We start from the raw sequence: 27,635 nt of genomic DNA, 5'->3' as shown, positions 1-27,635 counted from the left end.
CACGCGCCCACTGGAACTCCCCCTCAACTTCCAGGATTTCCCACTGGAAGAGACAGGGGAAGTATAATATGTCAACCAACGCAATTGGTGAACACACTGTAATAGTATGCAAATGATGGAAATATGTATTTTCTGTCAACTGCTCCATAGCAACACTGGGCATAGGGGACTCCTGCTTGTAGAAATGGCCACAAAGCCTATGCAGTTGATTATAGACTGATCGATTGCACAGACTGTGCTAATCCTTTTCTACATCTTAAAAAAAACAGCTTTTGTTAGCAAAGAGTTCACCGGGCACACTAACTGTTCCAGGGCTCAGATGCCTACCACATACTAATCTCAGTCGCCTCTTGACGGGCTTCTAATGGTAGGCCAGGGAACCTGCCTAAAAAATGAACATGACCTGATCCTAGAAAATCATAGAGGGAGGATGTCAGGGGCATGTTCGTTTGGCGGTGGGACTCCCAGCTTGCCAAATGTACGCCAGAATTCTGCAATAACAGGAAAACAGGGCCAGCTTACTGACAGAAGTAACTAGAAATCGCTGAAAAGGATTGGACAAGAGCTTCCGGAAGACTGCAGCTTATTGAAAAATAAAAGTATATATTTTTTTAAAATAATTAAAGAATCAAATTATACAAACACAAAATACAACAAATCGGCATTAAAAATCAATTGCACCAATTTTAATTTGTGGTGGGAATCGGGCAGACGAGAACTGAGGCAGGCATCAAACTGCCCTGGCATCGGCAGCATAAGGCCCAGGAGATTTTAACTCCAAGGCCTCATCTGCATATGCCCTGCCATTCTCTCGCCCAATACCAGCGTGAAGCAGCAGCTATCCAGTGGGCAACGTCAGAAGGCTGGGCAGCATGGACCAAAGCAATAGTCCAGAGCACTCGGGTAAGTCGCGATCGAGGACGGGAAGAGGGATCCTGGGGCAGGGGAGGCCTAAACTTCCCTTGTGGGGTCCAAATATGCACTCCTACTCCTCATAGCCCCACAAAGGAAGTCTTTACCTTTTTGGGCCTCTTCTGACCTTGCCTCCTCTTCCTGTAGGTGAATCTGGCGGGAAAGCCACAACAACTTTCCCACTCAGGTCCACGGTTAAAATAGTAGTCAAATCCCGATGAGGACATCGGAACATGATTTGCATATCTGAAAGATGACCAGTTTCCTGCAGTTGCCCCTGTCACCTGCTCATAAGAGCAGGTTAAAATTGGCACTGAGGGATTGGTGGGGGATGTTGTAAGTCCTATAGGTGATTTTAACTGCCGGTTTCTGCCAAGCAGCAGGGTTATAATCACCCTTAATATTTGTGGCACAGGGACATACCCTAAGCTCCCCCTAGGAAATAAAGCTCAATTGTTTACATCCCCATTCAGAAATGACTAAATCTGCCACGGTCTGCAGTCCTGGACCTGGCTCATATATTTGGTAGTTTTCATTAACAAAATTAAGAGTTGACTAGGATGCATTTCTTCCTTTGATATTACTGCAAAATACTGATGGTGGGAGGGTGATGGTGAGTACTTTTATCATCATCATAGGCAGTCCCTCAGAATCGAGGAAGACTTGCTTCCACTTTTAACATGAGTTCTTAGGTGGCTGTAGGAATACTGAATGAAAAGTAGTGTCAGAACTAGGATTTCAGGAAACAGAAATGGTGGGAGTGTGAAATTGTGTACTTGAAATGAGAAAGACAGCCTGCACCACAATCATAGATTTTGTCCTTCCAAAGTTGGGCTGTGCCTGAAGAAAACATGCTGAGTTAATTAATACAGCATGAAATACTGGTGCTTACATGTCTGTCATTGGTGGTGATTATGGTGGGAACTGAGTTAAGAAGGAATTTCTTCTCTCAGAGGGTTGTAAATCTATGGAATTTTCTGCCCCAGAGAGTTGTGGAGGCTGGGTCATTGAATATATTTAAGGCGAAGATAGACAGATTTTTGAGCAATAAGGGAATAAAGGATTATGGAGAGCGGGCAGGGAAGTGGAGCTGGGTCCATGATCAGATCAGCCACGATCTTATTAAAGGGCGGAGCGGGCTCGAGAGGCCAGGTGGCCTACTCCTGCTCCTATTTCTTATGTTCTTATGAACAATTATGAATTAAGCATATCATACAATATTAAACTATATTGCCTTAAGTGCAATGTTTCCTATAGTGCATTATTATTAAAATGTGAGATGTACTGACCGACAGTACTGATAATAAATATTTTATTAATTAGGTACTTAGTAGATGAGCATGTCAATGAACATCTAATATAATTCAAAGCCTAACACATCTTTCACCATAGGACAAAATATTTTGAATTTTAAGTAACGTAGCAAGAAACAGAATATAGTCAAAGTCAATTAATCCTACCTGGAATAGGCTGAAGTGGAAGTAAACCTTCAGTGTTGCGAATTTTAGGAACCTGGTTTTGGAATCGGCGAACAGCACTCTTCAACGTAACAATGTCTTTTGAGTGTGATTTCACAGTTTTGTTTATCTGATGGGCACAGTTCCAAAGACTGCTGACATGTTTGTTCAGGCCATCTTTAATCCTCTGTAGGCTGCCAGAAATATTGTCCAGTTTACTGCATACATTCTCAATGTGAGCCACTCTCCTGTCAACATGGGAGACATCCTTTTGGATCCCCTGAGTACTGTGATTACATTTACTAATGTCTTTAGTAAGCTGACTTGTGAGTTGCTCCAATCGTTCCTTCATTTCAATTAATTGACTATTATTCTTCTGGAGCTGGGATTCTAGTTTTTTGTCTGTTTTTTGGAGTTTGTAAATCTTATCCAGGAGTTCCTGCTGCTTCCTCGTTAAAGTGGACTCGACCGTTAAGAGTGCTTTAATATTCTTGTTCAGACCTTCCCACTGTGCTCGTACAAAGTGCTCCACAGTGTTTATGGTGACTTTTAGTGAGACGATTTCTCTTTGTATCAATTCTAAGTCTTCATTTTCTTCCATCTTCTTGAAACCCTTATGAACTGTACCATTCAGAGATTTAAAGAGAATTAAGTTTTGTTCAGTTTTTAATAATAAGCCCTTGTAGTCATTTTTGCAGGTTTCAAAATCCATTTTGATGTCCTTCATCTCTTTTGTAACAGAAGTACAACCAGTCAGGCATAAATTTTCTAACTTCTGAAACCTATTCTCAAAATGGTCCGTCCCATTATTGATTTGATCATTACTGGAGTTCAGATCACTCTGAAGTAATGATTCCAGCTCGCTGGCTATTGCACCAGTAGAAGTTGTGTTGCTAATCAGTGCCAAATCATTGTTATGTTTAGTCTCTAACAATTGTAGCCTTCTCTTTAGCAGTTCCTTCATGCCATCAACTTCAGTTTCAATGAGTCCTTTCAGACTATACTCAATATAAAAGCAATGTTCTTCAGCATTTTTCTCTGTTACATTTATTCTAGATTCAATTTCTTCTAACCTCTCTCCAAAAATATCTTCCAGCTTAAGGGTAGTGAAACGTTCCATTTCATTATCCAATCTGGCATTCAATAGCCTGTTGGCATCTCCAATTCGAAAGACCCTTCGATCCATGTTGTTCAGTTGCTGTCTTAAAGTGCCTATAGGAGCACAGCAGTTGAACTGACCTGGTGATTCTTGTAGATGACTTCTGAGATCATTGATCTCCTTTTTCAGTTCAGCCTCTTTTTCATTGAGCAATTCTTCTACTTTCCCATAGTGTGATTCATTTTCTTCACATTGCTGTTTGAGAGACATTAACTTATACTCACAGGAATTTTTTAGATCTGCAAATTTCATGTCAATGCCCACCATCATCTCTTCCCTTAAAGTTTCAAATTTACGATCAATGTAAGATTGATAAAAGTCTCCACTGGAAAATGGAGAATAAGTAGAAATAGGTCCTTGAACTGCTTCCATAAGCTGCTTCAACTGTCCATCATGTCCAGTCACCATTCCATGAAGTTCATCCAGCATATCGCTCTTGCTCTTTAATGTGTCCTTAACTTCTGTGAGTTTAGACATCATTTCACCCACTCCCGATTGATGAAATGTGTCTTCATTCTCTTGGATGACTGGAACATGGAGAGTCTCAAAGCCAACAGCGCTGCCAGGCAGTCTCAGATTGCTCAATAATGTTACAAGCATTTTGCTGGTATCTTCCTGGATGCTATGCCTCAGATTGTCATTTAATCCTGTTACTGAGGCCTGCATTTTTTCCAAGACTTGGTTAAGGCGTTGTACCTCATATTCCAATTGTTGAATTTTCTCTCCTTGGGCATCAGTAGATGGCAGTTTACGAACTTGACTGTCTGTAGATTTGGGTACTGATTAAAACATGCAATAGTCAATATTATATCATCTGTAGAAAACATGTATATTTTATATGTACACAGCACATAAATTGTCATACAAAATAGCTGTGAATTTTAAATAGCTAAAAGCTTATCAGACTGTTGTACTTAGCACAAACCTTATTTAATCTTTAGTCTGCCAATTATAATTATAGAGGGATAATAGTTACAATGCAACTTGTTCAGACAATAGTACCGAACAGCCAATCTGCTATAACATTACTAAAATATCTTAATCTCCAAATAAAATCACCTCACACATTTAAACACAATTATATTTCAATACTGCAATGTTTGCTTACATTTGTCGACTGAGACCTTTTACTTATATTTCTGTAGTACTCTGGCATTCTATCATGGCAACACCCATTTATTGAGAAACGTTAAGAAAACAGAAGTGTTTAAATTTGATTCTTAAGCACTTGACTACCTACAATTCCCATGTATATTCTTGATCAATATTGTCAAGGTTCAAGTGGTTACTACTGTCCTTTTTTTCAGCAATCTAGTCTTTTTAGGCCCAAAAATATTAATAAAAGCGAAGAAATATTGTTAAAAATGTAATTCTGACATCCACTCACAAAACTTTCTTTTCCAATCAGCTTTTAACACAGATGTGCAAACATAAATTGGGCTAATGTATGACAAGCTGTATACAAGAAATGTCAGTCTCCTGTTCACAGGCTGTTCCAACAAACAGGATTACACATGTGGCCTGTAACATAGAAACATAGAAACATAGAAAATAGGTGCAGGAGTAGGCCATTCGGCCCTTCGAGCCTGCACCGCCATACAATGAGTTCATGGCTGAACATGCAACTTCAGTACCCCATTCCTGCTTTCTCGCTATACCCCTTGATCCCCCAAGTAGTAAGGACTATATCTAACTCCCTTTTGAATATATTTAGTGAATTGGCCTCAACAACTTTCTGTGGTAGATAATTCCACAGATTCACCATTCTCTGGGTGAAGACGTTTCTCCTCATCTCGGTCCTAAATGGCTTACCCCTTATCCTTAGACTGTGACCCCTGGTTCTGGACTTCCCCAACACTGGGAACATTCTTCCTGCATCTAACCTGTCTAACTGCATCAGAATTTTAAACATTTCTATGAGGTCCCCTCTCATTCGTCTGAACTCCCGTGAATACAAGCCAAGTTGATCCAGTCTTTCTTGATATGTCAGTCCCGCCATCCCGGGAATCAGTCTGGTGAACCTTTGCTGCACTCCCTCAAAAGCAAGAACATCCTTCCTCAGGTTAGGAGACCAAAACTGTACACAATACTCCAGGTGTGGCCTCACCAAGGCCCTGTACAACTGTAGTAACACCTCCCTGCACCTGTACTCAAATGCCCTCGCTATGAAGGCCAACATGCCATTTGCTTTCTTAACCGCCTGCTGCACCTGCATGTCAACCTTCAATTACTGATGTACCATGACACCCAGGTCTCGTTGCACCTCCCCTTTTCCTAATCTGTCACCATTCAGATAATAGTCTGTCTCTCTCTTTTTACCACCAAAGTGGATAACCTCACATTTATCCACATTATACTTCATCTGCCATGCATTTGCCCACTCACCCAACCTATCCAAGTCACTCTGCAGCCTCATAGCATCCTCCTCGCAGCTCACACAGCCACCCAACTCAGTGTCATCTGCAAATTTGGAGATACTACATTTAATTACCTCATCTAAATCATTAATGTACAATGTAAACAGCTGGGGCCCCAGCACAGAACCTTGCGGTACCCCACTAGTCACTGCCTGCCATTCTGAAAAGTACCTATTTACTCCGACTCTTTGCTTCCTGTCTGACAACCAGTTCTCAATCCACGTCAGCACATTACCCCCAATCCCATGTGCTTTAACTTTGCACGCTAATCTCTTGTGTGGGACCTTGTCGAAAACGTTCTGGAAGTCCAAATATACCACATCAACTGGTTCTCCCTTGTCCACTCTACTGGAAACAGCCTAAAAAAATTCCAGAAGATTTGTCAAGCATGATTTCCCTTTCACAAATCCATGCTGACTTGGACCTATCATGTCACCTCTTTCCAAATGCGCTGCTATGACATCCTTAATAATTGATTCCATCATTTTACCCACTACCGATGTCAGGTTGACCGGTCTATAATTCCCTGTTTTCTCTCTCCTTCCTTTTTTAAAAGTGGGGTTACATTGGCTACCCTCCACTCCATAGGAACTGATCCAGAATCTATGGAATGTTGGAAAATGACCGTCAATGCATCTGCTGTTTCCAAGGCCACCTCCTTAAGTACTCTGGGATGCAGACCATCAGGCCCTGGGGATTTATCGGCCTTCAATCCCATCAATTTCCCCAACACAATTTCCAGACTAATAAGGATTTCCCTCAGTTACTCCTTCTCACTAGACCCTCTGACCCCTTTTATATCCGGAAGGTTGTTTGTGTCCTCCTTAGTGAATACCGAACCAAAGTATTTGTTCAATTGGTCTGCCATTTCTTAGTTCCCAGTTATGACTTCCCCTGATTCTGACTGCAGGGGACCTACATTTGTCTTTACTAACCTTTTTCTCTTTACATATCTATAGAAGCTTTTGCAGTCCATTTTAATGTTCCCTGCAAGCTTGCTCTCGTACTCTATTTTCCCTGCCCTAATCAAACCCTTTGTCCTCCTTTGCTGAGTTCTAAATTTCTCCCAGTTCCCGGGTTCGCTGCTATTTCTGGCCAATTTGTATGCCACTTCCTTGGCTTTAATACTATCTCTGATTTCCCTTGATAGCCATGGTTGAGCCACCTTCCCTTTTTTATTTTTACGCCAGACATGGATGTACAATTGTTGTAGTTCATCCATGCAGTCTCTAAATGTCTGCCATTGCCCATCCACTGTCAACACCTTAAGTATCATTCGCCAATCTATCCTAGCCAATTCACGCCTCATACTTCCAAAGTTACCCTTCTTTAAGTTCTGGACCATGGTCTCTGAATTAACCGTTTCATTCTCCATCCTAATGTAGAATTCCACCATATTATGGTCATTCTTCCCCAAGGAGATTGTTAATTAATCATCTCTCATTACACAACACCCAGTCTAAGATGGCCTCCCCCGTAGTTGGTTCCTCAACATATTGGTCTAGAAAACTATCCCTTATGCACTGCAGGAAATCCTCCTCCACCGTATTGCTTCCAGTTTGGTTAGCCCAATCTATATGCATATTAAAGTCACCCATGATAACTGCTGCACCTTTATTGCATGTACCCCTAATTTCCTGTTTGATGCCCTCCCCAACATTACTACTACTGTTTGGAGGTCTGTACACAACTCCCACTAGCGTTTTCTGCCCCTTGGTATTCCACAGCTCCACCCATACCGATTCCACATCATCCAGGCTAATGTCTTTCCTTACAATTGCATTAATTTCCTCTTTCACCAGCAACGCCACCCCGCCTCCTTTTCCTTTCTGTCTATCCTTCCTAAATGTTGAATGCCCTTGGATGTTGAGTTCCCAACCTTGGTCACCCTGGCGCCATGCTCCGTGATGCCAACCACATCGTATTCGTTGACTGTTATCTGCACAGTTAATTCATCCACCTTATTCCGAATACTCCTCACATTGAGGCACAGAGCCTTCAGTCTTGCCTTTTTTTAACAAACTTAGACCCTTTAAAATGTTGCTGCAAAGTGGCCCTTTTTGTTTTTTGCCTTGGGTTTCTCTGTCCTCCACTTTTACTCATCTCCTTTCTGTCTTTTGCTTTTGTCTCCATTTTGTTTCCCTCTGTCTCCCTGCATTGGTTCCCATCCCCCTGCCATATTAGTTTAACTCCTCCCCAACAGCACTAGCAAGCACTCCTCCTAGGACATTGGTTCCGGTCCTGCCCAGGTGCAGATCGTCCGATTTGTACTGGTCCCACCTCCCCCAGAATCGGTTCCAATGCCCCAGGAATTTGAATCCCTCCCTGCTGCACCACTGCTTAAGCCACATATTCATCTAAGCTATCCTGCGATTCCTACTCTGACTAGCACGTGGCACTGGTAGCAATCCCGAGATTACTACTTTTGAGGTCCTACTTTTTAATTTAGCTCCTAGCTCCTTAAATTCATTTCGTCGGACCTCATCCCGTTATTTACCTATATCATTGGTACCAATGTGCACCATGACAACTGGCTGTTCACCCTCCCTTTTCAGAATGTCCTACACCCGCTCTGAGACATCCTTGACCCTCGCACCAGGGAGGCAACATACCATCCTGGAGTCTCGGTTGCGGCCACAGAAACGCCTGTCTATTCCCCTTACAATTGAATCCCCTATCACTTGCGCTCTCCCACTCTTTTTCATACCCTCCTGTGCAGCAGAGCCAGCCACGGTGCCATGAACTTGGCTGCTGCTGCTCCCCCCTGATGAGTCATCTCCCTCAACAGTACTCAAAGCGGTGTATCTGTTTTGCAGGGGGATGACCGCAGGTGATCCCTGCACTACCTTCCTTGCACTGCTCTTCCTGTTGGTCTTCCATTCCCGGCACCATGTATCACATTAATCCAGTTTGACCTGGCTTTTCATGTCCCTCAATTTCATGAAGCATTTGGACTGTGTAGAATATGTTCGAAGATTAATTAATATTAGTGGATCTCCCGTGGCTTTTCTCACGGAAAGTCGGAACAAAACCTCGGAATGGATTGTTGATGCTGCAGGTATAGGTATGGGGATCTGAAAATTCTGCAGCATTTGAAACTCCATCTAGTGATGGAAGTGTACAGCGGTACAGCTGCAGTTGTAATTGTGTGTCGGAACAGTGATGCCCAAATAAGGAGTGTGTGACATTTAATTGATTATAAATACAGCTTTGATGTTGAGTAGTTAATAGTGATGTTCTTATTTGTGTTTGTAACTTATTATTCCCATCTATAGGCCCAGTGCCACTCTATCCCCGGATATGTACTCATTAACCTAAGATGGCTCAAAGTGAATCATTTTTGATTGCTAATTTGGTTTGGTCTCAGTCCTACACAGAAAAAGTTCAGACTATCTGAGGAACAGCACACATACTTTGATGACTGATATTCCTCCTATTAAAAACCAATTCATTGTACAGCAGACAGAATCTCTGAGTCATTGAATGAGGACACCCAGGAAAGAGCCAGGGAAAGATTATTTCAGACCATTTACCACAAGGTATGCATTAACAGTCTAAAATTTTCTTTTGGGTCATTATATCCATCTTCCAGGATACCTCTTCTATCTAAATATTACCACTCTTCCAGCCATGGGTGCTGTATCCTGTTTCCAAACCACAACCATCACTGCTACCCTGTAATACTTGTTGAGCATACAAGGAAAGAAATGCTCTACTCATAAAGTGACTGTGCATTACTCAATGCTTGTAATTTCAAGCAATTTTATGTACAGACTGTGGTAAATAGTTGCTCTTTGAAATGAAGGAGTGACTCTCTTCTCTTTCTATTTGACGTCTCAAATTGGTGTTGGATTTATCCGAAGATATGCAACCTGTTAAAAGCAACTCTGTGGAGGACTGTGCTTCCACGGGCTTTGAATTGGTAGTTCCCTTTTAACAATGTGGGGTGTTACCTAGTCGAGAACACAAGAAAGGAAACCAATTATCAATGTTGTTGAAACACATGGGACATTAAATATAATGAAAATCAATTAAATTAAATCCAATAATGACAGCCAGAACCAATAACATTATACAAATTTTGAATATAGAAGGAGGCCATTTAGCACACCATGCCTGTGCCAGTGCTGGGTCCATATCAGAGCTGTCGAATCATACTTCCCTCTCTCTCCCCATAATCCCTGTAATTATTCTCCTAGTCTTTATCACCTTAAATATTGTGATGACTTAGTTTCAAATCCACTTGTGGTAATGTATTCCATATTCTAATAATCCTTTACATTAAAAAATATATTTTCCATCTTGTTGCTGATACAACCAGTGGAAAATCTCTTTCCTGATTTACCCTCTTAAAACAAATAGCATTGGAAGGAACAATACTCTCTGTTGGTATAAATGCTGAGTGTGCAGATGTAAACGTATTCATTAATTAAGCAAACTTCACCATATGCTAAATATAATAAAGGAGATTTTAAAAATTGGTAAATATTTATAAATGTGGCAATTGAATGAAGGATTTTAATTCAAAATGATCAAATGATCATTGTAACGAAATAAAGAATTATAAATATTTTAAATGAAGAACTAATTATAATCAACTCACTATAGGAATTAGCATTTAGTAAAACAAGGATTTCATAATTACTTTAAATCCTATAAATATTGGCAGTTACAAATTTTGAATCTGGATATTTTCTCAGGTTCAGTCATTGGTTTCTCCCGTAAGTGGATCCTGGTCTGTTACAATCAGGAGTTTATGATTATTACCCAATGTATAATCATACGATAGCATAACCTGGGCCATAACAATGAACCTCCCCACATTACAAATTGAACTGGATATCATAATCTTACACATGCCTCCACGTATGCTAATCCAATTTTCCGTAAAGTAAATTGATTAACACTCTAGTGAGACGAGGCCATACATAAATCATCAAGTTGTTTTATTTTACAGATAGCAAATGAAGGTAGAGTAACAGGTATAAAAAATCTCACTTTTCTTCATCTAATTCCAGAACCCCTCAGGATATAGAAAAAAAAACACGTCACACTATCTCAGGAATGGTGTTTTGCTAACTTTTTTTCTGATTAGACTTTTCTTTGAATCTGACCAGCTCTGAGCCTAAGCAGAAGAAACCGTTCTCTCACTAAGTCAGGTTCTGTTCCCAGACCTTGCTCAGCTGACCCTGGCCATGTGATTCTTCCTTAGTTCTCTACTTGACCTCAGACTTCCTTCGTGTCCGGGGATGAGCCAGTCAAACTGGCTACCACCCTCTCCGAGACAATCCCTGCTTAGCTCATAGACAGGACACTTACTTCAACATACGAACACATGCTGGAATCATCTGAATGTGTCTTATCTATTTGTCGCAATCTGATAAAGATAACAGTTTTGATGGCTGACCAATTCTATTCAAGAGAACCTATTGAGACAACTGATCCCCTGTTATAATATTTCCCACCTTTTACTCCATTTTTTTTTTTAAATTGCTGTCACTTTGCATACTAAAATCTTAGAATTTTGGATTCAATTTCCTAGCAAAATCAAGAATCCCTCCCAGGTAAAATAGACCAAAATCCTGAAACATGACAATGATAAGCTATTGATCCGAGACTTTCAGAGGGGACAAAGAGTACATTATAATGTTTGATAGTGAAGGCTATTTTATTGGTCTTAAAGTTACTTTTAAAATGGAGGAATAATTCTTTGGATCAGGACTGGAAAGAAAATAAATTTGCAACATCATGGAACTTCAGCAACAATCCAAATTATGCTCAAAAATAAAAATGGACAAACTTTGCAGCATTGTGGCTGTATTGTCATAGGCAATGTTAAAAAACCTGAAGGAAGGGCCCTGTCCATTGGGTTTGTGCAGACTGTAGGCTGAGCTTTATGCCAACTCATAATCACTACTCACACCCCCAGCCATAAAGTGTGTAGTATGGATATTAGGCAGAAATTATATATTTTGGTGGATTTTGGACCATCTAGATATAGCAACCCCATCTCATTCCTGTACCATGATACTGCTGAAGTTGGTGATTCAGTCAGTGACACTATGGTAAGTACATTATAGAATCACAGCATCTTACAGGACAGAAGGAGGCCATTCGTCCCGGCATGCATGTGCTCCTCTTTGAAAGGGCTGTCCAATTTAGTCCCACAATCCTGCTTTTTCTCCATAACCCCGCAAATTAGTCCTCTTCGAGTACATGTCTAATTGCCTTTTAAGAGTTCCAATGGAATCTTATTTCACCATCCTTTCAGGGAGTGTGTTACAGATCTTAATGAAACTGTGTGTGAAAAAAGTTCTCCTCATTTCTGTAATAGAGCTCCCCTAGTGGTCTACTGCTCCACCTAGTGGACTACTGTGGTAATGCAACTACTGATGTAAATAATAAAGGATTATGTTGGAGCCATCTTGTAGAGTGTGTTTGTTAGTGATGTCGTAAGAATATATCACAATTTTCTTTCTGGTTCTTTCTCCCTACCTGCTCTATCAAAATGTCTCATAATTTTGAATACCTTTATGAGGCATCCCTTTAACCTTCTCTGCTCTAAGGAGAACATTCCCAGCTTCTGCAGTCATTCCACATAACTGAAGTCCCTCATCCATGATCATCCTGGTAAATCTTCTCTATACCCTTGCCAAGGCCTTGACAGCCTTCCTAAAGTGTGGTGCCCAGAATCGTTCACAATACTCCAGCTGAGGCCTAACCAGTGACTTGTAAAGGTTTAACAGGACTTCCTTGTTTTTTGTATTCAATGCCCCTTAATTACAAAGCCAAATATCCCGTACGCTTTCTTAACTGCCCTGCAACCTTCAAAGATTTATGAATATGCACCCCCAGGTCCATCTGTTCTTGCAACCCCCTCAAATTACTACCATTTAGATTATACTGCCTCTCTATGTTGTTTCTCCCAAAATGCATCACTTCACACTTATCTGCATTAAATTGCATCTGCTATGTGTCTGCCCATTTCATCAGTCTGTCTATGTCCTCCTGAAGTTTGATACTATCCTGCTCACTATTTATTACTTTGCCAAGTTTTGTATCAACAATCTTCAAAATTATACTTTCTATACCCAAGCCCAGGTCCTTTATATATAACAAGAAAAGCAATAGTCTTAATACCGATGTCTGGGGGACCCCACTAAATACTTCTCTCCAGTCAGAAAAACATATTTACCACTACACTATGCCTACTATCCCTTTATGCCAATTATGTACCCACGTTACCACAGTCCCTTTAATACAATGTACTATTTTCCGAATAAGTCTATTATGTGGTACTTTATCAAATGCCACGGTGGACTAGGGGATTAATATCGAGTCCTAGTTCCAAGGTGCCGTGCATAATACTGCCCTTGACAAATGACTATTTAAAACATTATGTGAATCAAGCCACATAGAATTTTCAACGATTAAATAATGTTTAACAATCACTACACTATAAAACTCCACTTCACAAGAGTACATATGAAGTGAAGGGTAACTCTTCCATACTGCAATCATACCTGCAATCTCCTACAAGTATAACACCCTCACATCTCAAACTCATTTACTATACACATCCTTCAGATTACCATCATAAAATGATGGTCTTCAGTTCATAACATTAAAGATGCAAAAGCACTCTGTACTTTACAGAGTTGATTTGTTGTAAACATCAACTCTATGTGAAAGAAAATCAAATCAGTCAATAACTATTAGAGCATTGTGCATTCGTTAAAACAACACAAAATAGAGTTCAGTAAATAAAAGTTCTTGCAAAGGAAATCAAAACCCCAGAACCTTTTGGTCTTCAAATGTCATTTGTAAACTTAAAAATGACATTTAATAAACGATACATCAGACAGAATCCTGAATACATGATTTCACTTTGTTAAGCATTTGGGAGAAGAAGGCTGTCTTGTAGGCTGCCAGATATAAAAATATAAGTCAACTTTCATGTAAGAAAATTTTGCATTTCTAGAAAATGATCAATTTCAATATCAAGTTCTGCCTTGTATTATTCATTACTCTACACGTTAACAACTTTTGCCACAAAGCATAGAAAGTCTAGCCAGAGAAACAGCAGATCAAAAAAGCACATGCAGCCAAAAAACTGTCTTCAGTGCTGAAGATTAAAGGAAAGGTTGAAATGTGGAGGCTCCAGTAAAATATTGGCAGGTTATCAAAGCAGGTTATCAGAAACAAGTTAAACTCCATAACTCTGCATAGCATCCTCGGAGCAAACACTAATTGTTCTGGATTTCATGTTAGCTTTGTTCTTCTAAGAGGAATCTTTGCTGTAGATTATTGTTTTAAAAATGGACATCCTGTTTATTGGCCACAGTTACCATATCAAACAAGACCGATATATAAACTAAACAAGCTACTGACTACAGAATTAGACACATAACTGTAGGGCTGTTTATATAAAGTAGTTTATTCACATTTAAGTATTAACCTCTGTGGCCCTTTATGCAAATTAAACAACATTATCCAAGGGATGATTACAATAGATAAAGCGCATGCTAAGTCCAGATTACAGTAAAAACAGACTGCTTTACTACACAATAACGGTTTTGATACATTATGGTGATCTAGATAAGCGATGAGGAAGGATTTTAGAAAATGCAATTTTCAAATAATTTATCTATAATTTTGCAAAGATGTTCCTAATTTAGCATGATCTCATTTACTAATAGCATAAATTAATAATCAGGCACAAATCATAATCTTACTGAGATTCCTTTGTCTGTGGGCAGGAAATGGCGGAGGAGAAATTGCAGTCTGTCCTGACTGACCACCCTTGCAATCTTCACCCTTAAACCCAGGGCAACACTTCCATTCCAGCTGAGTCACCACCTTATATGCAACTTTATATGTAGGACGAAAATGTGTCCGATATCTAATTGGAAAAATGGATAAAGTAAATAGTTTATGAAATGTAAATATAAAAGAATCTTAAAAAAGCTTGTTAGCGCCCCCCCCTCTCCCCCCCACCCTTATCCTATTCTGTTCCAGTGAAAAGGCACCAATTTTTCAGGCCTTTCTTCAGAATGAGAATCTCTTATTCGTCATAATATTTTAGTGATCTTCATTGAATCCTTTCCATGGCTCGAATATATTTCCAGAATTGCATAAATAATCCAGTAGTGGCCAAGCCAATGTATTTTACAAATTTAGCATAATTTTATTCCCTTATATTCAATGGCTCATGTATAAACCCCTGAATCCTATCACTCCTACCTTTAAATTATCAGCAACCTTAGATCTCTTTGTCCCTTCACTCTGTTATGAATCGTACCATTTAGAGTATATTACCTTTTGCGGTTCTTTTTCAAAAATGTACTACTTCATGTTTCTATGCATTGAACTGTATCTGCCACCTATGTGCCCATTCAGCTAATGTCTACATGCTCCTACATTCTTCCTCACAATTCGCCATGCTTCCTAATTTGATATCAGCAAACTTTAATAACATTGTTTCTATGTCCAAATCATTAATACAATTGGAAAACATAAAAGGGTCCTTGTTAACTTACTATCTATGCATAAAGCATTAATCACATTCCATTAGGTTACATTATGACCTCCTAAAGAGCAAGTACGTGGGTTAAATTTAATTTAAAACAAGCATGTATTTCTATGATAAACACAATCTAATTATATCCCAAAAATGTATTTTTATTGTGAACTATTTGCAATATTTTATTTTAATGCTATGTATTTTATACAGATGTACAAGCAAATATTATACGTTTTCTTTTTTTTGTAATGATCCCAATAGAAACAGGATTAAGAAAGCACAGTTTAACTTTCAACCTGCTGAAAATTGGAAATGCAGCCTCAGGATAACACATTGAGGTAACCTCAAAATCTGAACATTAATTTCCGTATTAATTACCTTTTAGACTTTTACCATGTTTCATAGAAGAAAAAACACGCAGGATCAATGCATCAGAAAAGATCATGTCACTGAGCAAGCATGAAGGAATAGGAAAGACTTGACACAAAATGTAGCCTGTTCATTACATTCCCTTGTTTATTTTCGCAGCACTTTCAATCTCTTGACATATTTGCTTCAATTGTCTGTCTATTGTGATACTGTATAGGCTTTACACTCATAAACAAAATAATGCTATGATGCAAGTCGTGCATTGTGCACACCACTGAACCACTGGAAAATGTTAGTCTATACACTGAGGATGTGGGCTGTTTATCCTTCCTCCTACTCATTGCAGTATAAATGTTCCTTACATCTGCAAATCTCTAATCTCATTGATCTAAGAATTTGCTGCCGAGAGTCACAAGTTTCTAAAGCAATAAAGTAGGCAATCTTATGTCACAAATGGAACTTTTCAAAGGAGGATAGATAACTTAAATTTCAGCACTCGAGTGGTTAACCATGCCTAATCTGCAAATATTTAGATATATATATATATTTTTTAATTCTTACTCTGAAGCCGGCGTTTCTTGTAATTAACTAAAGGGTATGGGGCCACAGAATGATTAAAAGGTATGTTACTTTATTGCAATTCCTTCAGCTGCCCATTCCAACTGGCTTCTTATCACTTTTAATTACAGGGTTAAACCACAGAAATGCTCTGGAGAATTTGAAAGGATTTCCCTTGGAGAGCCTTTCTATCTGATCAAAACTATTCTGTTCAGGCAGCAATGTTTATCTCAACACAGACATGGAACTTTTTAATCCAAGGGATATCGAGCACAAGGCAATTATTTTAAAGGAGGATATGTCTTTAGTTTATTTTTTTTAATATTTCATTATGTGTGAAATGTTTTAATAATTCATAATCATACTGCGCCAGTGCCACTTCCTTGGAGACTAGCCAGAAATTAGAGATGTGATAATGAGGCTGACACATCTGTTATTGTTACCCTGGGAAATGGGTCAAGATGCAGGTAGGCAGAAACACACAGCTGCACTCAGCTCATCCTGTTCACATTTTAGATAGAGGCCCTGCTAAGATTTCACATATATTGTATATTTTTGTTCGTAATTGAATCATAATGTTAAAGATCTTACTGCCAAAACTAATAACTAAAGAACTTGCATCTATATAGCGCCTTTCATGACTTCAGGACCTCCCTCCCAAAGCACTTCATAGCCAATGAAGTACTTTTGAAGTGCAGTCACTGTTAAAATACAGGGAATTAAAAGGGGAATTAATTAAAAGGGGAAATCATTGCCATTTTTAATGGTACAACAGAGACTAGAAGAGTTCAGCAACACCAATGGTTAGGCCACTACTGGAATACTGCATGTAGTTCTGGTCACCGTATTATAGGAAGGACGTGATTGCACTGGAGAGGGTGCAGAGCAGATTTACGAGGATGCTGCCTGGAATGGAGAATCTTAGCTATGAGGGCAGATTGGATAGGCTGGGTTTGTTCTCCTTGGCTGAGAGATCTAATTGCCTCCTTCTGCACTGTAAATTTCTATGTTTCTATGTTTCTAATTTAAGCATAACCTCCTTGCTCTTATATTCTATGCCTCGGCCAATAAAGGCAAGCATTCCGTATGCCTTCTTAACCATCTTGTCCACCTGGCGTGCTACTTTCAGGGATCTGTGGACAAGCATTCCAAGGTCCCTTTGTTCATCTGCACTTCTAAGTGGCCTACCGTTTAATGTGTATACCTTTTCCTTATTAGCCCTCCCCAAGTGCATTACCTCATACTTCTCTGAATTAAATTCCACTTACCTCTTCAGTATCAATCACAGCCAATTTTAGTGTCATCTGCAAACTTCTTAATCATACCCTTTATATTCAAATCTAGATCATTAATGCATACCACAAAAAGCAAGGGACCCAGCACTGAGCCCTGCGGAACCCCACTAGAAACATCCTTCCAGTCACAAAAACATCCATCAACCATTACACTTTGCTTCCTACCTCTAAGCCAATTTTGGATCCAATTTGCCACTTTGCCCTGGATCCCATGTGCTTTTACTTTCGTGACCCGTCTGCCATGTGGGACCTTATCAAAAGCTTTGCTAAAGTCCATATATACTACATCGTATGCACTACACTCATCGACCCTCCTGGTTATCTTCTCGAAAAATTCAATCAAGTTAGTCAAACACGATCTTCCCCTAACATATCTGTGATGACTGTCCCTGATTAATCCTTACCTTTTTAAATGTAGATTTATCCTGTCCTTCACGATTTTTCCCAATAATTTTCCCACCACTGAGGTTAGGCTGACAGGCCTGTAAATACTTGGCCTATCCCTTTCTCCTTTCTTAAACAAAGGTACCACATTAACAGTTCTCCAGTCCTCCAGCACCATGCCCAAATCCAAAGAGGACTGGAAAGTAATGGTCAAGGCCTCTGCTATTTCCTCTTTTGCTTCGCTCAACAGCCAGGGGTGCATTTCATCCGGGCCTGGGGACTTATCCACTTTCAAAGCCACTAAACCCTTTAATACCTCCTCTCTCACTTTGTTTATTTCATCCAGAATTTCACACTCCTCCTCGATAGCAGTATTTGCATTGCCCCTTTCCTTTGTGAAAACAGATGCAAAGTATTCATTAAGAACCATACCAACATTTTCTGCCACCACACACAGATTACCCTCATGGTCTCTAATAGGTCCTACCCTTTCTTGAGTTATCCTCTTGCTCTTAATATATTTATAGAACATCTTTGGTTTTCCTTGATTTTACTTGCCAAGAATTTTTCATGCTTTCGCTTAGCATTCCTAATATCCTTTTTAATTATACCTCTGAATTTTCTATATTCCTCCAGAGATTCTACAGTATGTAGCCGTCGGTATATGACATAAGCTTCCCTTTTTTTAATCCTCCCCTGTAAGTTCCCAGACATCCTGGGGCTCTGGAATTGTTATTCCCACCCTTTTTCTTTAAGGGCACATGTTTGGCCTGAGCACTCCGGATCTCCTCCTTGAATACCTCCCACTGTTCCGACACAGATTTACCTTCAAGTAGCTGTTTCCAGTCCACTGTGGCCAAATCACTTCGCAACTTAGCAAACTTAGCTTTTCCCCAATTTAGGACTTTTAATCCTGGTCTATCCTTGTCTTTATCCATAACTACTTTGAATCTGACTCAATTATTGTCACTGACATGCAAGTGCTTTCCCACTGATACCCTTTCCACCTGCCCAGCTTCATTCCCCAAAACTAAATCCAGAATCGCCCCCTCATACTTGTTACATACTAAAAAGTTCTCTTGATGCATTTTAGGAATTCCACACACTCTATACCCTTCACACTATATTTGTCCCAATCAATATTAGGTTAGTTGAAATCCCCTACTATTACTGCCTCATGGTTTTTGGACTTCACAGAAATTTGCCTACATATTTGCTCTTCTATCTCACTCCCATTGTTTGGTGGTCTATAATACACACCCAGCAGTGTGATCGCCCCTTTTTTATTTTTCAGTTCGACCCATATGGCTCATTTGATGATCCCTCTAACAGTAGCAACTCTGTTGCTTGGAGCATAAACCAGGAAATAGTGGGGGCTTGTAAAAAGGGAACAGCAATAATCATGGGTGATTTTAACCTCCATATTGATTGGACAAATCAAATTGGTTAGGGTAGCCTTGAGGAGGAGTTCATAGAGTGCGTGAGGGACGGGTTCCTTGAGCAGTACGTAAGGGAACCAACCAAGGGGCTGACTAGTTTAGATCTGGTCCTGGGTAATGAGACAGGATTAATAAACAATCTCCTAATAAAGGATCCCCTCGGAATGAGTGATCATAGCATGATTGAATTTCAAATTCAGATGCAGGGTGAGAAAGTTGGATCTCTAACCAGCATAAATAAAGGAGATTATGAAGGTATGAGGACAGAGTTTGGTAAAGTGGACTGGGAAAATAGATAAAAGTGTAGAACAGTTGAAGAACAGTGATGTACATTTAATGAGATATTTCACAACTCTCAAGAAAAATATATTCCAGTGAGGAGGAAAGGGTGTAAGAGAAAAGATAGCCATCCGTGGCTAACTCAAGAAATAAAGGACGGTATCCAATTAAAAACAAGGGCATACAAAGTGGCCAAAACTAGTGGGAGGACAGAAGACTGGGAAGCTTTTAAAAGCCAGCAAAGAATGATTAGAAAAATGATTAAGAAAGGGAAGATAGACTATGAAAGTAAAACTAGCGCAAAATATAAAAACAGGTAGCAAGAGTTTCTATAGGTATATAAAAAGGAAAAGAGTGGCTAAAGTAAATGTTGGTCCCTTAGAGGACAAGACCAGGGAATTAGTAATGGGGAACATGGAGATGGCAGAAACGCTGAACAAATATTTTGTATCAGTCTTTGCGGTAGAGGACACTAACAATATTCCGACAGTGGATAGTCAAGGGGCTTTAGGAGGGGAGGAAATTAATACAATCACAATCACTAAGGAGGTGGTACTCAGTAAGATAATGGGACTAAAGGTGGCCTCACCAATACCTTATATAGCTGTAGCAAGACTTTCCTGCTTTTATACTCCATCCCCTTTCCAATAAAGGCCAAGATTCCATTGGCCTTCCTGATCACTTGCTGTACCTGAATACTATCCTTTTGTGTGTTATGCACAAGTACCTCCAGCATTTTGCAATCTTTCTCCATTTAAATAATAACTTGCTCTTTGATTTTTTTTCTGCCCAAGTGGATGACCTCACACTTTCCAACAATATACTCCATCTGCCAAATTTTTGCCCACTCACTTAGCCTGTTTAAGTCCTTTTGCAGATTTTTTGTGTCCTCCTCACACATTGAGTTTCCTCCCATCTTTGTATCGTAAGCAAACTTGGCTACATTACACTCAGTCCCTTCTTCCAAGTCGTTAATATAGATTGTAAATATTTGGGGTCCCAGCACTGATCCCTGTGGCACCCCACTAGTTACTGGTTGCCAACCAGAGAATGAACCATTTATCCCAACTCTCTGTTCTCTGTTAGTTAGCCAATCCTCTATCCATGCTAATAAATTACCCCCAACCCTGTGAACTTTTAGCTTTTGCAATAACCATTTATGTGGCACCTTGTCAAATGCCTTCTGGAAGTCCAAATACACCACATCCACTGGTTCCCCTTTATCCATCCTGTTTGTTACGTCCTCAAAGAATTCCAGCAAATTTGTCAAACATGACTTCTCCTTCATAAATCCATGCTGACTCTACCTGACCGAATTTTGCTTTTCCAAATGTCCTGCTACTGCTTCTTTAATAATGGACTCCAACATTTTCCCAACCACAGATGTTAGGCTAACTGGTCTATAGCTTCCTGCTTTTTGTCTGCCTCCTTTTTTAAATAGAGGCATTACCTTGCACCTCCATCCATTCCTCTCCCTCTATCTACATTAAGAACAACAATTTGCACTTATATCATCATAGGTCGTCCCTCGGAGTTCAGGATGACTTGCTTCCACACTAGAAATGAGTTCTCAGGTGACTGAAGAGTCCAATGCGGGACCTACAGTCTCTGTCACAGGTGGGGTAAACGGTGGTTGAAGGAACAGGTGGTGGGATGCCTGGGTTGCCATGCGCTCCTTCCACTGTCGGCGCTTGGCTTCCGTGTGCTCACAGCAAAGAGCCTCGAGGTGTTCAGCGCCTTCCCGATGCTTTTCCTCCACGTTGGGCGTTTTTGGGCCAGGGGTTCCCAGGTGTCAGTGGAGATGCTACATTTTTTCAAGGAGGCTTTGAGGATGTCCTTGAAGCATTTCCTCTGCCCACCTGGGACTCGCATGCCGTGTCAGAGCTCAGAGTAGAGCACTTGTTTTTGGACTCTTGTGTCAGGCATGTGGGCAATGTGGCCCATCCAGCGCAGCTGATCAAGTGTGGTCAGTGCTTTGATGCTGGGGATATTGGCCTGATCGAGGACACTGACGTTGGTGCGTCTATCCTGCCAATGGATTTGCAAGATCTTGCGGAGGCAGCGCTGGTGGTACTTCTCCAGTGTTTTGAGGTGCCTGTTATACATAGTCCATGTCTCTGAGCCATATAGGAGGGTGGGTATCATCACTGCTCTGTAGATCATGAGTTTGGTGCCGGGTTTGAGGTCCTGGTTTTCAAACACTCTCTTTCTCAGGCGACCGAAGACTGCACTGGCACACTGAAGGCGGTGTTGGACCTCGTTGTCAATGTCTGCCCTTGTTGACAGTAGGCTCCCAAGGTATGGAACATGGTCCACGTTGTCCAAGGCCTTGTCGTGGATTTTGATAACCGGGGGCAGTGCTGTATGGCGGGGACAGGTTGGTAGAGGACCTTTGTCTTACGGATGTTTAGTGTAAGGCTCATGCTCTCGTACGCCTCGGTGAAGGTGTTGACGATGGCTTGGAGTTCGGCCTCATAGTGTGCGTAGACGCAAACGTCGTCTGCGTACTGTAATTCAATGACAGAAGATGGGACAACCTTGGATCTGTGCTGGAGGCGGCGGAGGTTGAACACTTTCCCATTTGTCCTGTAATTTAGCTCTACTCCAGCGGGGAGTTTGCCGAGGGTGAGATGGAGCATTGCAGCAAGGAAGATCGAGAAGAGCGTTGGTGCGATGACGCAGCATTGCTTGACCTCAGTACGAACATGGAATGGGTCTGTGGTGGATCCGTTGGTCAGGATCACGGCTTGCATGTCATCGTGGAGCAGGTGGAGAATGGTGACAAATTTTTCAGGGCAGCCAAATCTGAGGAGGACGCTCCATAATCCATCACAGTTGACAGTGTCGAAGGCTTTTCTGAGGTCGAAGAAGGCCATGTACAAGGGTTAGTGCTGTTCTCTGCATTTGTCTTGAACCTGCCGTACGGTGGCGATCATGTTCATTGTGCCCCTTAGTGGGCAGAATCCGTATTGCGACTGTAGGAGGAGTTCTTCCACAGGAAGAAGGCGATTCAGGAAGATTCTTGCGATGACTTTACCGGTGGTCGACAGCAGGGAGATTCCTCTGTAGTTACCACAGTCAGACTTGTCACTTTTCCTGAAGACGGTCACAATTACAATGTCGCTGAGATCTCCTGGCATGATCTCTTCCTTCCAGATAAGGGCGATGAGGTCATGGATCTGTGCCAGTAGTGTTTCGCCGCCATGTTTTAGTGCTTCGGCGCGAATTCCATCTGCTCCTGATGAGTTGTTGTTCTTCAGTTGTCGGATGGCCTTATTAACCTTGTGCCATGCTGGGGTTGTGCTGAGATGGTGGTGGGTGGCATGCTGTGGGGTGGAATCGAGGACTCTCACATCAAAGACAGAGTCTCGGTTGAGGAGATCCTCGAAGTGCTCCTTCCAGCGGGCATTGACTGTCTCTCTGTCCTTGATGAGCATCTCTCCGTTCTTATCCAGTAGTGGGGTAGGGCCTTGGGTGCTTGGCCCATAGCTCGTCTTGATTGCGCTGAAGAATCCTCGCACATCATGGTCGTTGGCTAGCTGCTGGATTTCTTGAGCTTTCTCCATCCACGATTTGTTCTTTAGGCCACGGGTTTTCTGTTCGACCTCGGCTTTCAGACGCCTGTAGAGCTGCTTTCTTGCGCTTGAGTTGTGATGCTGCTTCAAGCCCAAGAATGCCTTGTGCTTGCGGCATATTAGCTCCTGGATCTCCTGGTCATTCTTGCCGAACCAGGCTTGGTGTTTCCTGGTCGAGTGACCGAGCATCTCTTCACAGGTGCTGATTATGGAAGCCTTGAGGAGCTCAGTGAGAACCTGGAGGCTGGAGGACAGTGGGAGATCAGAGGTTGGAGTACAGCGGGAGATCGGAGGTTGGAGGACAGCGGGAGAGCGGAGGTTGGAGGACAGTGAGAGATCGGAGGTTGGAGGACAGTGGGAGATCGGAGGTTGGAGGACAGCGGGAGAGCGGAGGTTGGAGGACAGTGAGAGATCGGAGGTTGGAGGACAGTGGGAGATCGGAGGTTGGAGAACAGCGGGAGATCGGAGGTTGGAGGACAGTGGGAGATCGGAAGTTGGAGGACAGCGGGAGATCGGAGGTTGGAGGACAGCGGGAGATCGGAGGTTGGAGGACAGTGGGAGAGCGGAGGTTGGAGGACAGTGGGAGATCGGAAGTTGGAGGACAGCGGGAGATCGGAGGTTGGAGGACAGTGGGAGATCGGAAGTTGGAGGACAGCGGGAGAGCGGAGGTTGGAGGACATTGGGAGATCAGAAGTTGGAGGACAGCGGGAGAGCGGAGGTTGGAGGACAGCGGGGGAGCGGAGGTTGGAGGACAGCGGGAGATCGGAGGACAGCGGGAGATCGGAGGACAGTGGGAGATCAGAGATCGGAGGACAGCGGGAGATCGGAGGACAGCGGGAGAGCGGAGATTGGAGGACAGTGGGAGATTGGAGGACAGTTGGAGATCGGAGGTTGGAGGACAGTGGGAGATCGGAGGTTGGAGGACAGCAGGAGAGCAGAGGTTGGAGGACAGTGAGAGATCGGAGGTTGGAGGACAGTGGGAGATCGGAGGTTGGAGGACAGTGGGAGATCGGAAGTTGGAGGACAGCGGGAGAGCGGAGGTTGGAGGATAGCGGGAGAGCGGAGGTTGGAGGACAGCGGGAGATCAGAGGTTGGAGGACAGCGGGGGAGCGGAGGTTGGAGGACAGCGGGAGATCGGAGGACAGTGGGAGATCGGAGGACAGCGGGAGATCGGAGATCGGAGGACAGCGGGAGATCGGAGGACAGCGGGAGAGCGGAGATTGGAGGACAGCGGGAGATTGGAGGACAGTTGGAGATCGGAGGACAGCGGGAGATCGGAGGACAGTGGGAGAACAGTGGGAGATCGGAGGACAGTGGGAGATCGGAGGTTGGAGGACAGTGGGAGATTGGAGGACAGCGGGAGAGCGGAGTTTGGAGGACAGCGGGAGATCGGAGGACAGTTGGAGATCGGAGGACAGCGCGAGATCGGAGGACAGTTGGAGATCGGAGGTCAGTTGGAGATCGGAGGACAGTTGGAGATTGAAGGACAGTGGGAGATCGGAGGTTGGAGGACAGTGGGAGATCGGAGGACAGTTGGAGATTGGAGGACAGTGGGAGATTGGAGGACAGCAGGAGAGCGGAGTTTGGAGGACAGCGGAAGATCGGAGGACAGTGGGAGATCGGAGATCGGAGGACAGCGGGAGATTGGAGGACAGCGGGAGATCGGAGATTGGAGGACAGCGGGAGATCGGAGATTGGAGGACAGTTGGAGATCGGAGGACAGCGGGAGATCGGAGATTGGAGGACAGCGGGAGATCGGAGGACAGTTGGATATTGGAGGACAGTGGGAGATCGGAGATTGGAGGACAGTGGGAGATCGGAGGACAGTTGGATATTGGAGGACAGTGGGAGATCGGAGATTGGAGGACAGCGGGAGATTGGAGGACAGTTGGATATTGGAGGACAGTGGGAGATCGGAGATTGGAGGACAGTGGGAGATCGGAGGACAGTTGGATATTGGAGGACAGTGGGAGATCGGAGATTGGAGGACAGTGGGAGATCGGAGGACAGTTGGAGATTGGAGGACAGTGGGAGATCGGAGGTTGGAGGACAGCGGGAGATCGGAGGACAGTTGGAGATCGGAGGACAGCGGGAGATTGGAGGACAGTTGGAGATTGGAGGACAGTGGGAGATCGGAGGTTGGAGGACAGTGGGAGATTGGAAGACAGCGGGAGAGCGGAGTTTGGAGGACAGCGGGAGATCGGAGGACAGCGGGAGATCGGAGGGCAGTTGGAGATCGGAGGACAGCGGGTGATCGGAGGACAGCGGGAGATCGGAGATCGGAGGACAGCGGGAGATCGGAGATCGGAGGACAGCGGGAGATCGGAGGACAGTGGGAGATCTGAGATCGGAGGACAGCGGGAGATCGGAGATCGGAGGACAGCGGGAGATCGGAGGACAGCGGGAGATCTGAGATCGGAGGACAGCGGGAGATCGGAGGACAGTGGGAGATCGGTGGACAGCGGGAGAGCGGAGGTTGGAGGACAGTGGGAGATTGGAGGACAGTTGGAGATTGGAGGACAGTGGGAGATCGGAGGTTGGAGGACAGTGGGAGATCGGAGGACAGTTGGAGATCGGAGGACAGCGGGAGATCGGAGATCGGAGGACAGCGGGAGATTGGAGGACAGCGGGAGATCGGAGATTGGAGGACAGTTGGAGATCGGAGGACAGCGGGAGATCGGAGATTGGAGGACAGCGGGAGATCGGAGGACAGTTGGATATTGGAGGACAGTGGGAGATCGGAGATTGGAGGACAGCGGGAGATCGGAGGACAGTTGGATATTGGAGGACAGTGGGAGATCGGAGATTGGAGGACAGCGGGAGATCGGAGGACAGTTGGATATTGGAGGACAGTGGGAGATCGGAGATTGGAGGACAGTGGGAGATCGGAGGACAGTTGGATATTGGAGGACAGTGGGAGATCGGAGATTGGAGGACAGTGGGAGATCGGAGGACAGTTGGAGATTGGAGGACAGTGGGAGATCGGAGGTTGGAGGACAGCGGGAGAGCGGAGTTTGGAGGACAGCGGGAGATCGGAGGACAGCGGGAGATCGGAGGACAGCGGGAGATCGGAGGGCAGTTGGAGATCGGAGGACAGCAGGTGATCGGAGGACAGCGGGAGATCGGAGATCGGAGGACAGCGGGAGATCGGAGATCGGAGGACAGCGGGAGATCGGAGGACAGTGGGAGATCTGAGATCGGAGGACAGCGGGAGATTGGAGGACAGTTGGAGATCGGAGGACAGCGGGAGATCGGAGGACAGTGGGAGAACAGTGGGAGATCGGAGGACAGTGGGAGATCGGAGGTTGGAGGACAGTGGGAGATTGGAGGACAGCGGGAGAGCGGAGTTTGGAGGACAGCGGGAGATCGGAGGACAGTTGGAGATCGGAGGACAGCGGGAGATCGGAGGACAGTGGGAGAACAGTGGGAGATCGGAGGACAGTGGGAGATCGGAGGACAGCGGGAGATCGGAGATCGGAGGACAGCGGGAGATCGGAGATCGGAGGACAGCGGGAGATTGGAGGACAGTTGGAGATCGGAGGACAGCGGGAGATCGGAGGACAGTGGGAGATCGGAGGACAGTGGGAGATCGGAGGTTGGAGGACAGTGGGAGATTGGAGGACAGCGGGAGAGCGGAGTTTGGAGGACAGCGGGAGATCGGAGGACAGTTGGAGATCGGAGGACAGCGCGAGATCGGAGGACAGTTGGAGATCGGAGGTCAGTTGGAGATCGGAGGACAGTTGGAGATTGGAGGACAGTGGGAGATCGGAGGTTGGAGGACAGTGGGAGATCGGAGGACAGTTGGAGATTGGAGGACAGTGGGAGATTGGAGGACAGCGGGAGAGCGGAGTTTGGAGGACAGCGGAAGATCGGAGGACAGTGGGAGATCGGAGATCGGAGGACAGCGGGAGATTGGAGGACAGCGGGAGATCGGAGATTGGAGGACAGCGGGAGATCGGAGATTGGAGGACAGTTGGAGATCGGAGGACAGCGGGAGATCGGAGATTGGAGGACAGCGGGAGATCGGAGGACAGTTGGATATTGGAGGACAGTGGGAGATCGGAGATTGGAGGACAGTGGGAGATCGGAGGACAGTTGGATATTGGAGGACAGTGGGAGATCGGAGATTGGAGGACAGCGGGAGATTGGAGGACAGTTGGATATTGGAGGACAGTGGGAGATCGGAGATTGGAGGACAGTGGGAGATCGGAGGACAGTTGGATATTGGAGGACAGTGGGAGATCGGAGATTGGAGGACAGTGGGAGAT

The 27,635-nt window shown here is 43.7% G+C and overlaps 1 protein-coding gene across 2 annotated transcripts in view; it reads right to left on the bottom strand.

The window, feature by feature from the left end:
- The window catches only part of LOC139275825 (EMILIN-2-like), a 108,229-nt gene that overhangs the window by 70,812 nt on the left and 9,782 nt on the right, over positions 1-27,635 (bottom strand). For both annotated transcript variants that reach the window (XM_070893036.1, XM_070893043.1), the window contains exons 3-4: positions 14,681-14,847; positions 2,373-4,307 (exon numbers count right to left, since the gene is read on the bottom strand). In XM_070893036.1, coding sequence (XP_070749137.1) covers positions 2,373-4,307; positions 14,681-14,847 — 2,102 coding nt within the window. The remainder of the gene's footprint in view (positions 1-2,372; positions 4,308-14,680; positions 14,848-27,635) is intronic.

This window comes from Pristiophorus japonicus, chromosome 1 (genome assembly GCF_044704955.1).
Source record: "Pristiophorus japonicus isolate sPriJap1 chromosome 1, sPriJap1.hap1, whole genome shotgun sequence".
In the NCBI taxonomy this organism is placed as follows: domain Eukaryota; kingdom Metazoa; phylum Chordata; class Chondrichthyes; family Pristiophoridae; genus Pristiophorus; species Pristiophorus japonicus.
Note: the sequence above shows the minus strand (reverse complement) of the source record. Positions and strands in the feature narration are given on the sequence as shown.